Source organism: Magnolia sinica, chromosome 18 (genome assembly GCF_029962835.1).
Source record: "Magnolia sinica isolate HGM2019 chromosome 18, MsV1, whole genome shotgun sequence".
NCBI classification, from domain to species: Eukaryota; Viridiplantae; Streptophyta; class Magnoliopsida; order Magnoliales; family Magnoliaceae; genus Magnolia; species Magnolia sinica.
Genome location: NC_080590.1, coordinates 39,620,339 through 39,638,595, shown reverse-complemented (window position 1 = coordinate 39,638,595; position 18,257 = coordinate 39,620,339). Strand labels below are relative to the sequence as shown.

The window sequence follows — 18,257 nt, the reverse complement described above, 5'->3', positions numbered from 1 at the left end:
TATATAAGCCATATATGTCAAGAATATTAACAAAGATGTTTAAGTAACACATGTAAATGTCAACAAAATGAAATCCCTCAGCAGGGGATTTTAATTACAATCCGTGAAATTAAAAACATAAAGTTCTAATGACAAAAGCATGTGAATCATGGACTACTAGTTGAGCTTAAATAGCTCAACCACGTTGGTATAGTATCCTTCCTCGCCAAACTCGTCTTCAGTCACATCTGACATCTCAACTGGGGGGTCTTCTTCTATCACTAAACCTGCATCTATTTGCTGTTATCGCATGATAAGATAAGTGATAACTTAGTGGGAATTTTCCTCAAAGATTTCATGCATGTCATGGTATTCCAATATAGTTTAAATCAATTTAGCAATTTATAATGAGAGTAATATAATTTGAATGTGTGCATGAATGCATGGATGTATGCCTAAAGTCACAGACCTGGGGATGCACATCCAGTTGTCAAAAGGGTCACCCGCAGTTGACTTACTACCTAAAAAAGACCATGTAGTGAGAGTGCCCAAGGTAATTTAGTCTCTTGGAAAAGTATTCAGGATACATGCGAGGAGGTCTTAAAAATCCAGAAAAGCCTCATGCAAAGAGAGCCACCCATAGTGGTATGAATGCACTCGACTTGAGGGTTATGATAGAATGATAAAATTTAGACCTAATAAGATGTGGCTTAGATCAAGCACCCGGTAAAGCTCATATGTTATGCATCATGATACCCATGTACATCTCTTTGATTTGACAATAATGTTCCTTAACTTGTGGTCACTATCCAATCTTAAGGTCCTTAACAAGACTTTCATCCTTGAGTCATAAATTTGATCTCACTTTGATATAATTCTCCGTAATTCTTCTACTTTTAGATTGGATAGGATCACATTGGTATAAAATGCTAGCATGCATGTGTATCTATTCCATGTAGTAATTTCAATTCTCCAACTAATATAAGAATATAGTAACATGATTTTTCTCACTAGATGTAATAAAAGAATGTAACATGTTTTCAAGATTTGTATCATGAATATTAGAAGTAGATGTAAACAAACAAGATTTATTAAATAAAGCAGAATTAATAGAGTGAAATCAAATTCACAAGACATTGCATATTATAATTATATTCTAAAGATTGTATTAGTTACTAAATTCCACTAACATCGAATTCAACGAATGCAGAAGGCAAAGAGGGTGACTCCTCACCTTTAAATTGGATGATTGCAACGTGAATGCTCGAATGCATGAATCCAACTCGAACGGGTTAGATCTGGACCCGGCATAATAAGACTTGAATCCATTTAAGAACCGACACTTTTAAGCCATCAGTCGGGGCACTGGAATGGTTTTGTTGTACCCAGGTTTGCCTGAGCACCAGACTTGGTGAGCATAACTGAGTCAACTCAGCAAAACCGAACCTACTACAATCTATCATTCCCTCTTCCTCCTTACTTCCTTTCTTCTCTTCCTTCATCTCTAACTTTCTCTTTCTTTCTCCCACATTTCTTTGAGATGTTTAATAACAACTAGTTATCAAACCAGACCTGCAAAACAGTCTGACTCGGTGAGTCGATCTATCAAAACTCGACAACGAGTTAAGCTCTCGGCCTTAACATGTTTGTATCAGTAACATCACAACTCCCTTCTTCATCCATCCCTTTTGTTTCTTTTTTCCTTTCCTTATTCCTTCTTTCTTCTTAGCAATCCCCTATCCAACAAGGTTGCAGGACTCACTACGATTCTTGGATTGAATGAGACAGTGAGTCCATGACTTAGTAACTCATGAGCCATCTCACTCCTTCCAATCTCTCTCTTCTTCTGTTACTTCTTCTTATGTTTTTCTCATTCTCAAATACATCATCTACTCAAGGTTGTTGAGGCAAGCTTAACTCGGCTACAGACCCACCACAGCGACTCGTTTCAGACTCGGTCTGCATCCTTGTCTCCCTCTCTTGTTTCCTCTCGCTTTCTCTTTTCTCTCTTGCTTCACTTCTTCTCCTTCTTCATTCTTTATTGGAACCAACTAGGTGAAGCCCTGGACGTGGCTCGATCTTGTAGCGACTCGGACCTAGTCGACTCAGCCCGATGTGGCAGTCGAAATAGCGCATTCTCCCTCTCTTTCTGGCTTTCCTTTTTTCGAAAAAGGTTTCCCTAAAAGGTAACCTCTTATAGGCTTTCTGAATCCTATTCTAGAGGCTTTGGAAGTAACTAATCTATAGGATTAGTTGCGATTTAATCACTCGACTAGCCAAGTTTATGAGATCGTTATTTGAATCTGGTTTGCATGGATGAAATCTAGTCATCTAGGTGGATGTTTGGAGTCCCAGGCCACATGATGAACGTCTTTAATCAATAAATGGGACCCACTAGAGTTTGATGGGTTTTTCTTACCAAGCGAGGAAGATGAGATGGTTGATAATGGTGGATTACCATTTAATGGCTATTCCTTCGATTTGATTTGTATGGATGGTGTGGATATGTCCAATGAGCATTGCAGGACCCACCTTTTGGAGAATCACCATTGAAATCTCAATGGGTCTCGAGATTTTCGATCACAGCAGTTTTCTCATAATAAAGAGATCTCGCACAAGATCTCCAAGCTACTGCGAGTGAGGCCATGAGAATACCCTAGGTTTAATACCTAGGATGCTTTTGGAGAGTTTTAACGGTCATGATCTTGCCAGTTGTGTAACAGAAAAGATTCCCTTGAAGCTTCCCTAGCAGCGTAGAGAAGCAACGCTGGTTACCCTAAGATGAATGGTTTAAATGGTGTTCATCCAATGACCAAGGATGCAGGAGGCTAGGGTTGCCAGCTTGGAAATCCCAAAGGAGAAGTGGAGTTTTTCATTTATGAAAAAATGGTTACACACGGTTTAAATGTGCCTGGATTTGTGCCCACACGCGTGCATATCTTCATGTGAAACGGCACAAGTTTTTTCTATCAAGGACGCCCTAGACATAATGGACGATTCAAATCGTTGATTTGATCTGTGATGGTGCGCCACATTCACCCTAGCAACGGCGTTTGTCAAACACTAGTGAAGGTGGTAAAAGAGGGAAGAATCCTCACTTTTTTTTAGCTTTCATCGGGTCAACATCTTGTTAACCCGGACAGACTGAGGTCCTATGCGTAGCGAATGTACAAACCTTTGGTGCACGTACACCATGGGTGTAGGGCCTATAGTGCTTTTTGGTGGGATCCACATAGTCAATTAGGTTCAACCAGCCTTATTGCGACATCTGGCCAAGGATGAAGCGGATCAGAAGATCTGGAGGGCCACACTACTTTTGTGATTTTTATTAATGTTTACTGAAAGTTTTAACGGTCAGATCGAATTGAAGCTAAACCTCAACGGTCCAAGTTGTTCTAAGCTCCTTTTTGAGTGATAGTCTATAGTAATTTAGGGGTCATATGACCTAATGGTGAGGATCAAGTTTAAGAATTGTTAGGTTGATCTTGATCCGACGGTTAAGAATGTTTCAATTGTCTAAACTTACTTCCATGTTTACTGACTTGAGGTGGATATTTATAATAAGTTTAATTGGGTGGTTGAATCTCCTATAGATATGGATGGATCGAGTCTCTTTTGAGTTCTTTGATTGCTATGATATTGAAGCCTGGTCCATTCTTCAGATTCATGGTTAATTTTCTATATGAAGATTACTTTTAGTGGTCAAATTTAGGCTAGAATGAAGGTAAATGTTCAAATAGGATATGTTTGTATTTATACTAAAATAGGTTATATGGTAACACCCGAGTATTGAAAAGTATGGGGTGTTACGGCCGAAGTGACGAGTAAACGTTCTGAATTTCGAGGTTTTCACACATATCTCGGAATGGTTGTTCTCGAATTGCCTCCCGTTGTTCGAGACGATGTATGGGGGATCCTATACCGACATATGATATTTTTCCAAACGAAGTTCGTAATCTTTTGCTTAATGATCTTGGCCAAGGGCTCAGCCTCGATCGATTTAGTGAAGTAGTCAACTGCGATGAGCGTGAACTTGGTTTGTCCTTTGCCAGTTGGTAGAGGACCGATGATGTCGATTTCCTACTAGGCGAAGGTTCATGACCCACACATGGGAGTCAGCTCCTCGGGTGGCTTATGGGGTATGGCCATAAATCGCTGCCATTTGTCACATTTTTGAGTATACTGCCTTGCATCTGTCTGGATAATTGGCCAAAAATATCGCTGCCGAATGACTTTGTGGGTGAGAGCAAGGCTGCCAGAGTGATTTCTGCAAATACCTTCGTGAATCTCTCTCTGGACATATTCGGCTTCATTAAGTCTAAGGTATTTGAGGTAAGGGAGAGAGAATCTCTTTTTATACAAAGTGCCCCTAACCATGGTATATCGAGCTCCCTTGGATTGGAGTCTGCGTGCCTCCAATCAATCTTCTAGTAGTTTACCTTCCTTGAGGTAGTCGACTATTGGGTTCATCCCTGTCGGTTCTAAATCTATCGGGAGGATCATACCTGGATCGGGTCCGCTGATGCTCGTTTCGGTCAGGAACTCGATTGGGATTGGTTTCGGGATTCTCTTCAGCCGCTGTGGCCAGCTTTGCTAACATGTCTGCTTTGGAGTTCTCTGACCTGGGGATCTGGCTGATATTACACCTTAAGAATTTTTCGATTAGCTCATGAGCCTTTTGCAATTAAGCTTTCATTCTCTCTTCCTTGGCCTGGTATTCGCTAGCTATCTGCTTGACGAGGAGCTGTGAGTCAGTGTGGACTTCTTAGTGCTAGGATCTCATTGTTGTTGCCAGTATGAGCCCGACCAATAGCGCTTCGTACTTTACTACATTGTTCGATGTTTGAAATCCAAATCTTAAGGCATATTACATGTAGTCCTCGTCAGGAGCCTCTAAGACTATCCCAGGCCCACTGATTTATAATTGGATGAACCATCGACATGCAGTGTCCACGTCAGTAAGTCCAGCTCAGTCATTTGATCTTTGGGCTGATTGGTCGGGATGTTAGGGCTGGTCTCCAGGTCGTTCTCAACTACGGGTTTGACAATGAAGTCAACCACTACTTGGCCTTTGATAGTGGTTTGAGGCCGATAGATGATATCAAACCGCTGGGCTCGACCGTCCATTTCGTAAGTCTTCTTGATACCTCGGGATTTTGGAGTACCTGGTGGAGGGGTTGGTTTGTCAGGACTACGATGGTATGAGCTTGAAAGTAAAGTCGTAGGTGACGGGATGATACGACCAGGGCCAGGGCGAGCTTTTTGATGTCCGGGTATCTAGTCTCTGCCGAGACTAGGGCTTTGCTGACATAGTACACTGTTAGTTGCTTCCCTCCTTAATCCCAGATGAGAGTTGAACTGACCATGGCTAATGAAACTACTAAATATAACATAAACGACTCTTCTTGCTTGGGCATTGAAAGCAGTGGTGGAGACCCCATCTATTGCTTGAGATTTTGGAAGGCAAGCTCACATTCTTTTATCCACTCTGTCATCTGCTTTCCTTTCAACTGTTTACAAAAGGGGGTTGTTGGTGGCTGTGGATACGAAATGGTTGAGTGCAACCATTCTCCCTGTGAGGTATTGAATTTCTTTCATCATCTTGGGTGAGCTCATGTTGAGCAGAACTTGAATTTTGTCGGGGCTTGCCTCTATCCCCCTCTGGCTGACCAGGAATTTGAGGAATTTTTCTGAACTGACGCCAAAGGCGCACTTGCTTGGATTCAACTTCATCTGGTATTTTTGTAGAATCGCGAACATCTCCTCTAGGTCAAAGATGTGGTCTATAGCTCCGATGCACTTGATAAGCATGTCGTTGACATAGACTTCCATGGAACGTCTGATCTACTGGGTGAACATTTTGTTAACAAGTCACTGGTATGTGGCCCCTACATTCTTTAGCCCAAAGGGCATGACCTTATAGTAGTGGAGACCTTTGTCGGTGATAAAGGTCGTCTTTTGCTTGTCGTAATGGTGCATAACAATTTGGTTGTAGCCTGAGTAGGTGTTCATAAAACTCAAGAGCTCATGTCTAAGCATGGTGTCGACGAGCTGGTTGATCTTGGGGAGAGGGAAACTGTCTATGGGGCAGGCTTTGTTTAGGTCGGTGTAATCAACATAGACTCACCACTTCTCATTGGACTTTTTCACTAAAAGGACATTGGCTATCCAGCCTAGGTAGTGAATTTCTTTGATGAAACTTGCCTCGAGGAGTTTTTTTGACCTCTTCTCCGATAATGGCATATCATTCAGGCTCGAACACCCTTCGCTTTTGGCAGACTGGTTGGTAGTTGGGGTCGATGTTCAATTTGTGAACCATTACCTTTGGGCTAATGCCGGGCATGTCCCAATGAGATGTAACGCCCTGGATTCTGGGGATCGAGTAGATACTCGACTCCCGATATCCCGAGTGCCACTTATGCTTTGCGTTATTGTTCGTTTTACCTGATATTTGTGCAATTCATATAATTAAATTAGATTATGCGATGTACTCTGGAATAAATGTAAATTTTAATGCAAGTAAATCGACCAACAAGTAAAATATGTTTATCCAGAGTACGGGACTACAACTAAGCAATATATATAGTTTTAAAAATGTAAAATATATCAACCCAAAAATCTCATTGATGTCCTGAAAGTGTCTTACATCGGATTATCCAACAACTGGAAGTATAAGAACTCCTCCGAGTCTGTGTGAGCCTCCTCCAACGCATTGAATTCTTAGTACTTACATCTACGAAAGTGTCTGATTGGTCTTTTAAAATACTGTCCCAGAGTGAGAGTGAGTGATCAACTCAGTGGTTCCATTAGTATCAGGTTACATAAGTTATCAATTCCACAGGTGTAAATAATAAGAAGAAACTAAGTACACGATTCCTAGGTACTCTTGTTAATGCACATGCATGGTATTATATGATGCATGTCCTCACCATCCAACGCTCCCTCAAGAGATACCATCTATATGTTAACATATGACCAATACTCCCTCAATGCGACCTCGACTGCCGAGTCGCCAACCTATGTTAACGCAATGCTATTAATATTCATGTTAGCTGAGTATTTTATTAAGTCCATTCATCTAGTAAGATTGGGGAAGCTGTAATACCTCCATTTAATCAATGGCCTTATCCAGATCACTTGGCCCAGAGCGGTCGTAGTGGTTTTGAGCTTGCGATCCATGATCCAAATTTAGGCATCATCCATTTATCTCACAAATCAATAATTCCAAAGGTAGGGCATGATACCCAAAGGTATGATGATCAACTCGGTATAGGTCGTCACCCAAACACCGAGTATGATCACTCAGTTTTGAGGTGTAGGCTTATCACATAATCAAATCACCACAAGTTAAAGCTCATTATCCAATTCCATTCATGCCCTGGTCATTCGAACGCTACTCTAGTATGGAACCATCAGTCGAGTAATTTGACGGGGGTAATTCGAACAAGAACCTATCACCTTCTGTGCTCGTTAATCACTACGGGGAGGCTCGTCACCCTAGCGTAAGCCGATAGCATGGACACAATGTCCCATACCACTATGCCCAACTCCCAAAACTTGGGAGTCGTATCACTAACGATCAATAGTAGGCCTCTCAAAGGTATGAGGTGCTTCAGATTCAGTCAGGCGTGACAATACATGGTGATCATACATGGTTGGTCAATTGGTGGACTAATTCGGCTGACTCAGGTGAAGTATGACGCAACCGGCAATGGGTGCAAGCATCCCTCTAGTCCAACTACTGTTGGTTGTCCGTCATCAGCTTAAATCGGTCGGAGTTGTGGGCTCTAATGTGGGCAGCAGTAGCAAGGGAAACCCCCAAAAAAGTTTCACCAAGGAGTTCATTCTTTCACTTCTCTCCACTCCCTCTCTCCCTTACGGCTGAAAATTTGTATGGGAGTGAGGGAGTGAAATTCTGGGCCTTATATAGCCCAGATTTTATGCCTAAATGGCCTCGGGGGCCCTTTTTCTAGCATGCATGCCCCTAGGGGGTTAGATTTTAGCCCATAGATAGGGCTATTTCAGGGGGCCTGCTAGCCCATCCGTGTCATGGGGAAGGTACCCCATCATAGGATGAGTGATTAGACCAATTTTGGTGGAGATCGGATGCCTTTATTGACTGCAGGGACCTTACTTACGATTGATAGTCGTCGGTGCTCGATCAGGGCCACGGTTATAGGAATATGAGTAGGAAAATATCTTTTACTCATAGCTCAAGTTTAGTTGTAATCTAACTGTCGGAATGCCACAACTTCACGAAAGAGTGGGAGGTTCATTTCATTTAAGTTTTAGGTTTCAACCTTGGGTATTTGCGCATTTCAAGCACTCAACCTTTGACCCAAGTTGTGTAGTTATGGGTACTATCTTGATTCGTCACTCGCAATGGACGTCAAGCCCAGTGAGACGGATATTATTCTATAATTTTGAAACTAGTGGCCCACTAACGAGCAATGTAGAGCATGTTCGGATCATCGGGGCATTTTTCGAATGAATTGGGTAAGGAGATTTCTTGGGCATAGTTGTTTTGGTCTGGATTAACTAAGTTCATAGTGTGGCCTATTCAAAATTAGTAAAAATAGTGATTCAGTCATGATCACTCTAGATAGTTGTTTTTTAGGCTAAATGAGTGACCGGGTTGATTTGGTTTATTAAATAAGATCCAACCCATAGTTATGTCGGCTTTAAGTATGTCTTTAATTTAGTTGTGGTCGTCTTGATTAGTCAGTGATAGGTCAGATAAATTTGGGCCATATGTGAACAAATCACGAGGCTAAACTCAATGCTTAAGTGATCGGCGGATTCATTGCCTTTTTACGGTTGATTAATCGAATTTGTGTGGTTCTTTACTGTTACTATCCACATATATGCTAACATTGAGTGTTAATGGTCAGTAAATGACAACATGAGTTAATTTTTTTTAAAAAAATTAAGAGTTTTTGAAAGATCCAAAATAGCAAAAATCTGGGACGTTACATGAGACCAGGCAAATATGTCCTATGTCGTTGGAGGAGATTCATTAGCTTATCCTATAGTGTTGGGGTCAGTGATGAGCCGACCTGTACTATGTGAGTTGGGTTAGATTCGTCAAGCAGGATGGTCACGAGGTCTTCCATCAGGCATCCTTTTTTAATCGAGTCCTCTCGAGGATCGAGGGAGACAATGGCCATCGCTTGATGTTGTGTTCTTAATGCCATGGAGTAGCATTGTCGAGCCTCTTCTTGATCTCCTTTGACTAGCCCAATGCCATGCTTAGTCAGAAATTTTATCGCGAGGTGGAATGTCGATACCACTTGCTGTTCAAAAGAGACAAGCTGTCCTCCCCAATTCCAAGATCATTGTGTCAGTCCTGTGGGTGAAGAGTTAGCCTAGAGTTGAGAAGATGAATTCGATGATCAGCAGATTGCTCTAGTGGCTTGAGATCTGGTGTAGCAGTGGAGGTCTGACATTTCTTTCTCCTTTTCACCATTGATGAGCCTTATTAGATCAGGAGAACGACTTCCATTATCGTTCCCATAGACGGCGCCAAACTGTTGATGTAGTTTTTTGGTTAACCTCCTTGTACCTTTGTGTACCTACATAATAGACGAATAAAGGAGACCCTGGCTAATACAGGGGACCCTCCGATGCTTAAGTCAGGTATGAATCTAGGTTTGGTCGAATAAGAGGTTTTAGGCTAGAGATTGTGCATACTTTTCACCATTAGAGGAACTCCTTTTTATAGGTGAGAGGCGGTAGCATAGAGGAGATCTCCCTATTTAACAAGGGTGTGTTGTAGTAGGATTCAGATCTTATACATGTCGTGAGGATCTCCCGAGATTCTTGGCTAGGATCTCAAGCAGATCCGTATTGTGGTCGATTTCCTAGATCTTCGGCAGGCGCCATTGGGATCACGCCAGAACTAGCATATGAAGGGTTGTATAGACCTCGAGTTATGCCGACCGACTCCTTTGGCAAGCAGTAATTGAGTTTCTTTTGGCATAGGGTTGATCAGTAGGTCTTCTAACCTACTGAAGAGAGTCTTTCGACCTGATGATGAGAGGTCGAGCTCGACCTCCTCACTTACTCGGTCTGGGGCCAAACCTTTGGTCGTACATGTCGTTGTCTGACCTAGTGAGGTACGCAGAGTTCTGACCTGACCTCACCTTTCTGGCCGGTACATTTTCCCCACAATAGCCCATATTCAAATCAAAGAGTCACAGTCTTGAAAGTATGTGTACAAGGTCATAGCTTACATAGGGCAGTAACGAGAACATGAACAATTCTAATCAGCATCTAAATGCGATTCAGCCCATACGATAGATGTAGTATGAGGCACCGGATCCTATCAAAACTCTTACCATAATACATCCGATATTTACATTGGGGCCCAAGCCATTGGATTAGTGGTCTTTTCAGTGATCATAATTATTTATACAATAGATCATTCTCTTCTCCAACAACCTTAGCTGTTTATATGATGGAACTAATTTTGTATAGGGTAACAAGAGAGAGAGAGAAAAAAAAATCTTAGATGGAAATAATTTCACCATTTGATTATTGATCAAAAGTTATAAGATAATACATACTCAAAAGGAAAGGAGACATGATTGAATGGTTGAATTGTTCCAATCTAAGAGTTCTTTTCTTTTAACTATCACTCATCCAAGGTGAGGTGCATCAAATAACAGTTTTGATGATTCATAGATTCCGTCATATCTATTCGCCAAAGTCACCATGTATCCGGTTGCCATATGTCGAGCTGTTTTCAATCAAATGTTATGTCAAAAATGGTCAAGCCATCCAAACCCACTTTCTTGATTTCAATGACACTCCAACAACCCATTCCTGTAGGAGAACTTTTGCAGGTCTGGATAGGGCTTACTGTTGAAATTTAATAATGTAATACAATAAAATATTATCGATGGAATATACAAATCAATTGAATTGAGTTTATATCTGACGTCAACCCAAAACTCTCTCTTAAATCTCCAATAATGGCTCTAAGGGACGATCCAAAAATCTCTAAATCTTAAAATCTATATAAAGTAGGCAACAAACCTTAATGGTGATAAGGGCGTAGTTCTTGTACATGCATTTAAACTAGTTCTATATTTTCAGTTCCCCAGTGGCTACCGTCATGGTGTCAGACATGCCAAAGTGATGCCGAGAACCCACCAAATGAAAGATCTGCACCTGCAGGTGAGAGGTTTCTGAAAAAACATTTGTTATGTCCATTGCATGTGCAAGTATTATATTTTGTTTACTTCGAACAAACATGTTCTTTTGTTATCAACCAAATGTTTCTAGGTCAATGTTTCTCTTGGAACTTAAATCTTGCTTGTTTGTGTGAATCTTTCAATATACTTTAATTGAAGGTTCCAATGAGGGTGGAGGCAAAAACCATCAGAAAGGCCAAGAGAAAAGTGTCCACAAACATGATAGCCGGTTTCTTCCTAATTATGAAACGTGCTATGCATTTTTTGAGCTTGCAATGGTGGTCTTACAAGTGATTGGATTTGGTTAGTAATCTCTACCTTAATAACTAACATTTTTAACTATATATCAAAAGTGTTTTATTTATTTTAGTTCTTGTCTCTTCAACTAAAAAAATGATAAAATGAAACATAAATTTCAGAAAAAAAAAAAAATAAAAAAATTGCTATTTTTACTTTCATATTTTGGGTTAACTATGTTAAAGTTCATTTGACTGTATGTTAATTCTCTTGCTCATCCAAATATATAGTCGATCTCTTAGATAAGACTTTTTTTTCCTGTACAAAGGTGGACGGTGCCACTATGAATGCGTAGATGATCAAAAGGAGATACACCTAGCTAGAGGGGGCAACTACCTTACACCTCGAAAGTTACACAGAAAACTGTCGATGATACTTTTGTACATCAAGAAACTGTAAAATTTTCAATGCTCCTCTTATTAAGAACTGTTTACCACATAAATTCCCATAGATGTCTTTAACCTCATAAAGAGTTGGGTTCCTGTGGACACCCCACTCTAATGCACCGCGCACTTGATATTAAATCGGAGCCGATGGCTAATCCAAAAACTTATACCCCAAGGAATCTGAAAACCATAATTAGGAACCTACTCACCCAAATTTACCAAAACATCCCATAACCCAATACAAAATAACACATGGACCCTACTAAACCACCTAAATCCAGTAGTTAAAACCTGGATGCAAATGTCCATGCTGGGGGTAATCGAATTGTTATAGACACCAGAATCCCCCAGGCAGCACATGTGAAGAAAATAAAAGTATGCGAGGCAGCAACAACCCAATTGCTTTTTAATTTTTTTTTTTATAAGTTTTATAAACCATTTATTCTATTCCATCGCAAAAGGCATGTACAACGTGAGATTCGGGAGGAACCCGGAATATGGGCCCTCCTATGGTAAGAGCAATAAGGAAATTGGAAAATCGAAAGCAGGTTAGGCAATACAAATGCTGGCCGGCCCGGTTCCATCTAAAAAGAGAAGGCCGCAAATCTTGGCAAGGAGGGCATTCTCATCATGGAAGAAGTGATCCTCTAGCACTGCACTCCCCAAGCGCGCCAATTCATCAGATGGATAGTTGGCTTCTCTGGGACAGTGCAAGAAGCAGACCTTGATGGAGCGGGCAAGAGCCTTGATCCTGGCCAACCAATACCACATAGTTCATGATAAGGATTCACCAAGGGAGAGGGTTGAGTTGATCGACAAAAAATCATTGGCGACCTCCACTTTGTTGAAACCGCGGTTTGTGTACAAGTTGAGCCCATCTAGGATAGCTCGAATTTCTTCATGAGTATTGGACCTGAGTCTGTAGTAGTGAGAGAACCCGAAGAGGGTTTTCCTTACTACATCTATACCCCCCCCGATTGCTACCACCTGCAAACATCACTTTGAAGGTTGCGCTCAGACTTCTTGTATCTCTAGGTTGGCTCAGAAAGATTCGGTCTCTCGATGACAATCAAATTGTTGTAGGAGGGATAAAAAGGTTGTTTGCTCTTGCGTTGTGATGAAATTACAAGTTTTATAACTTATTAAGCCAACCATGAGAAGCCACGTTTCCCTCAGCCAATCCAATCCTGTCACATGAAACTTTTACCCTTCAACTCCTCACTTGTTACCAAAGTGTTGTCACACCATCTATAAGTACCCTCATCACCTCTCATTCGAGAAACCTTGACACACCATTTTCTCTACAAGAGAGTGTGAGTAAGAGTGAAAGTAGAAGAGAGAGAGAGAGAGAGAGAGAGAGAGAGAGAGAGAGAGAGAGAGAGAGAGAATACGTATCAGGTTCTTATGTAGGACTTTGACTCTAGTCTGGAGTCTAAAGTCCAGGCTCTTATGTAGGGCCTAAAACCATGGGTTCTTATGTAGGACTTTGGCTCGGGAGTATAACTTAAATTTCTGGGTTCTTGTGTAGGACCCTTGCTCTTGTGTATGGCATAAACTTTAGAGTCTCTGTGTAGGGCTGTAAAGATTAGATGTGAACTTGATTTAAAACCTTCAATAGTGAAATTTGGTACACTCATAAGTTGAGTGCATCTACTAGGAGTTGCTAAACCACTATATATGATTGTATTTGGAATTGTCATTTGCACATGTGTTTAATTATGCATGTGTTTGAATGGTTACATTATACATGCATGGTTAGGTGAATGCTTTGTAATTGACAGGTAGCACATCCCACACACACATATACACTATCTTGATATAGACTAGTTACTTATTTGCATATCTATTGTAGTTTATATGATTGAACACTCTATTGTCTTGGAAACCTTATGTGATTGACCCACCCCCACCCGGCTAGGATATAGCTTTCGTTATATAGCTCTACCAAGCTTTCGCAAAGCGTAGCTGTGATAATCTCATTATGCCATAGGCCACATTTTCAAACCTGTCCCTCAATCCTTCATCTCGTAGCATGCTCCCTTACTCTCAATGTCATTTCCGTACGCCCTAATATATAATATGCTACCCTGTTGATGCAGATTCAGATGGAGATGATGGATGTGATCCTTAGTAATGTTGGTAGAAAGGTCTTAGTGAGGAGATGCAAAACTTGTACTAGCTACTACCGACATAGAATAAACCACGGTGGGCCGAGTCTCGGCAATAGCGAGGCTTGGGGTAGCATTGGATCTATCTACAAATGATTCAGCTGCTGCTCCTTCTAGGGAGCCATTACTACAAATATGAGCATTTAGATGGGAGGTGAATGCCCAACTATGGAATTGTCGCATCCACCAAGGGAATATACTTATTCCAAGCCCATTGAAACTTTTGATGCTTAGGGCATTTAGCTTAGACAAGATCCCATGCCATTTTAAGTGAAAATATGTTGAATGCATCTATTGTCTAGATAAGCCTATCATTAATGTCTTGAAATTTGATGTTCACTAGTTGCACATGTCATATTAGATTAGTTGGGACCACATCTTCAATAGAGCAGAAATTCCAGGTTCCATCTTCCGTCCAAAAATTGGCTACATCAGCACATATTAGGGCCTTGAGAATGCGAACATTCTCCACACCAGCAGTTCTACCTGCATCGGTCCAGTTTCGCATCCATTAATTTATATTTTCCTGACTGATCAACCATCTAGAGTTGAGAATGGTTAATGGGAGTTTTTCTTGGTTAAGTCTTTCTGAAGCTTGTAGTCTCCAACCTGAGGGGTGCCTTTCAAGTAAAGAAATTTACAGTAATATTTGGCTCTAAAGAATTTTTCCCATGACTTTCCCAACAACAAATTCCAGCATATCTTGACATAATTGCTATGCATAATCTCCTCCACTCTCCTAATCCCTATACCGCCTTCTGAAGTAGGATAAAAAATAGTCAACCATTTGACCTAGTAACATTTTTAGTGGTCGTTGACTCACCTTAGAAGAAATTAGAGAATACCACTTTCATCTTTTTGCAAGAGGAGATTGGGATAGTAAACATTGTTAAGACAAGCAAAGGATAGCTTGCTAGCACATACTTGATAAGGGAAATTCTCCTTGCCAGCGATAAGAGCTTTGCTTACCAACCTTTAATCTTTTTAGTCATCTTTTAAATAAGAGCATTTATTTGACTTGCCCAAACTCTCCCTTTAGAGAGAGGAATCCCCAAGTTATGGGCAAGGATGTCTTCTTAAAGCCTATAAACTGAGCAACATTCTGAGCCCATGAGCTTATGACCTTAAAGGATATGATGAAGCAACTTTTTTACACATTTATTCACTGCCTTGGTGCCTTCTCATAATTGCAAAAAAAATTTTCCATTCTCTAAATTGAAGCTTGCCTCCCATTCATGAAAAGAATGGTATCGTCTGCAAAGAGGAGGTGGGATAACTTCAGACAATATCAAAGTACATGAAAGGGTTGACACTCCCCCAAAAAACCATGAGATTCATGACTCCTTTACTTAGCACTTGTGCTACCATGATGATTATATTTGGCTAGATCGAGTCACCTTGGCGCAATCCACTTGAAGATTTGAAGAAGCCTGTGAACCGGCCATTTATCATGATAAAAAACTGGTAGTCTTTCCAATGCCTCCCTACCAACAGATTTCACTCCCCAAGTATAGGGTTGTGATGTAGTAATAAACTCGGTAAGACCGAGGTCGAATCCACAGGGACTGAAACTTGTACGTTTCCTGGAACTAGGTAGAAATAAAACTAGCCTAAGATGCAATCTAAATCAAATATAAATTGATGAATAATGGTGAGAGATTAGTGTAAAACTTTAAGGAATTCAGAGGAAGGAAACTAGGGATTCAGAGGATCCACTTGTAGAGATCAGAGAGATCTTATGCCTGCTTCAAAGATCATGAAAATTATACTGAACTTCTTCGGATGTAATTTTAAAGAGATGAAAGATATATGAATTAGAATGGATTCCATCACCAAACCATGCCCAGGAGACAAAGTTAACAAAAGAATTAAACTAATTACCAACCAATCAACATGCTATGAAGGTCAGGAAGGGTACTGTCATCCTACCATGCCCATGGAACAATGATGAACAACAGGGCTTCCTGACTTCATAAACATAAAAAAAATAGAGTCTCCCATCTCGCTACAGGCTTCACCTCTTAGCCCTAGCTAAGAGGTTTAACCGACCATGATTAGGCTAAAATCCTTAGCGTTCATAAGGAAAGAAAAGAATAACAGCCCAGAAAAAATAAGAAAAAGAAAAAGAAAATAAGGCAAAACTTCCCTTTCCTCTTCCAGTCTTCTCCTTTACCCAAGCCAAGCTCTCTCACGTTCCAGCCTCCCTCTCCTGCCAAACACTGATCTCCTCCCCTCTGTTTCTTCTTCCTTTTTAGCTGTCCAGCGCCCTGTAGGAGTCAGTTACGCCCTCCTCTTTACGCAGCAACGGCGGCAACCCTGTTTTCGCAGCAAGTAACGCACAAAAACAAACTGCGTTTGGACTGAAAATCAGGATGTTGATCGTCCCGATTACTGTATCTGCCATCATGGCTAGGGTCAAGCCTAGCTGGGGCTTCCATTGGACGGTTCGGATCGCTGATCCGATCACGTTCTGGGTCACGTAACTCCATAGAAAATCTGGATTTTCTGGACGTGCGTAAACCTTATGCAGGTTGCGCTGACGTGTTCGGTGGGCCCCATAATGATGTCTTCAGAGAAATCCACTTCGTTCATTGGATTCCTTACGAAAAACTGGTTAGGAAGGGTAAGTTTTATTCAAATTCTGCATGGCCCATTGTACCAGATCCATTCACCGTCCATCTTGCTTTTGGACGATCAAAAATGGATCTCCGGGACCTTTTGAAACTTTGCCACCTAAGCATGAGTGATATAGCCCTCGTAATTCTCATGGACGGTCCAGATTAGTCATCTGGACCATGATGGTGGCCCACAGAGATCGTCCGGAGGCTCTGTTCTTGCGTAAACAGAGAAGAAAAAAAACGAATTTCTTCCGCTGTGCTGCTGGCGGGGGCCATGATTAAATTCAGATAGGAAATCCACACCGTCCAATGAAATCCTAGCGAAAATCCAGTCAGGAATGAGTAGTTTTGGTAGGTTCTTGTGTGGCCCATTATATAAAGTCAATTCACCGTTCATCTTACTTCTTTTGACGATCCACGTGAATCCACGTGTATGGGTCCAAAATTCCACCTAGGTGAGGGTATTCCCTACCCTAGAAGCACTATGGATGGCTTTGATCATTCAAAGGAGCAAGGGGTGGGCCCCACTGAGTGAAACCGGCGGACCCACGTCCGCTCACTGTGAGAAGTAAGTTTGGAGAAGAAGAGTCGGTCAGCGCTTGCTGACCGACTTTCGGATGTTTGGTGCACGCCCGGTGCACTTGCGTCCCTTGCACATGCACTACATGTATGGGTCCCACAGAGATGTTTGTGAGAAATCCGCTCCGTCTATCCGTTTTGTCAGCTCATTTAAACAGTTGAGACCAAAAATGGAGAATATCCAGATATCAGGTGGGCCCCACTTAAGGATTTAAGGGGCTGATCTATTCGTTGGGCCACTTCCACAGCGATCCAATGGCTGATTTTTGATTTGTACGGCTTATTTAAGGTCTTCAGGCCATATATGGAGTTTCGAGCTGAACGGATGGTGGGAACCCTGTGATCTTGTATTCTGTACCAATTTCAGGCTACTTAAGCATTAGTTTCTTGATTTTCTTAGATCCCTGGCGTGCAAATATGCCGATCTTGGTCTCCTGGGGTCCATCCCATGCTTTGGTGTCATCAGAGCGTTAAATCCATGCTTTAAGCATCCTTTTTCAGTCCATGCTCGTAAATACACTCTGCATCACAAACACGATTAAATCAGGCAATTAAACGGTATCATGCTTGTAAATTCATGCAATAACTGGGTCTGATATGCAATATTTGACCCACAACATAACCCCCAACCAGCATCTTGCTAGTCCCGAGCAAGGTATGCGAAAATTAATTTCAGAAATAAAGGGCAATTCCTATAAACCCAAGTGACTTGTGAACAAATAATCAAGATGCGAGAATTCTAAGATTCATGAATGGTGAGTGGAATTTTCTCTCCTAGACTCAAGCACACAATAAACTTCATAATCAAGTTCAAAGATTAATCCCACAATCAAAGAAATTCTAAACATTGAGTTCCATGGATGCATAGTCTAATCTTGACTTATCAACATTAAGATTTACCTATCTATTTAAGGATATCATTGTTAACCAATAAGAGAATTCAGATAACCCAAACTTGTCTCACACATTATAGTTTTATTCTTTTAATTTTTGACTTTTTCATTAGAAGTAACACCAAGAAGAGGGATCAAATCC

General features: G+C 41.2%; 1 protein-coding gene across 1 annotated transcript in view; it reads left to right on the top strand.

Moving 5' to 3' along the window:
* Positions 1-11,482, top strand: part of LOC131232365 (uncharacterized) — a 52,956-nt gene extending 41,474 nt beyond the window's left edge. The window contains exons 4-5 of the mRNA XM_058228595.1: positions 11,077-11,157; positions 11,334-11,482. Coding sequence (XP_058084578.1) covers positions 11,077-11,157; positions 11,334-11,482 — 230 coding nt within the window. The remainder of the gene's footprint in view (positions 1-11,076; positions 11,158-11,333) is intronic.
* The last annotated feature ends 6,775 nt before the right edge of the window (positions 11,483-18,257 follow it).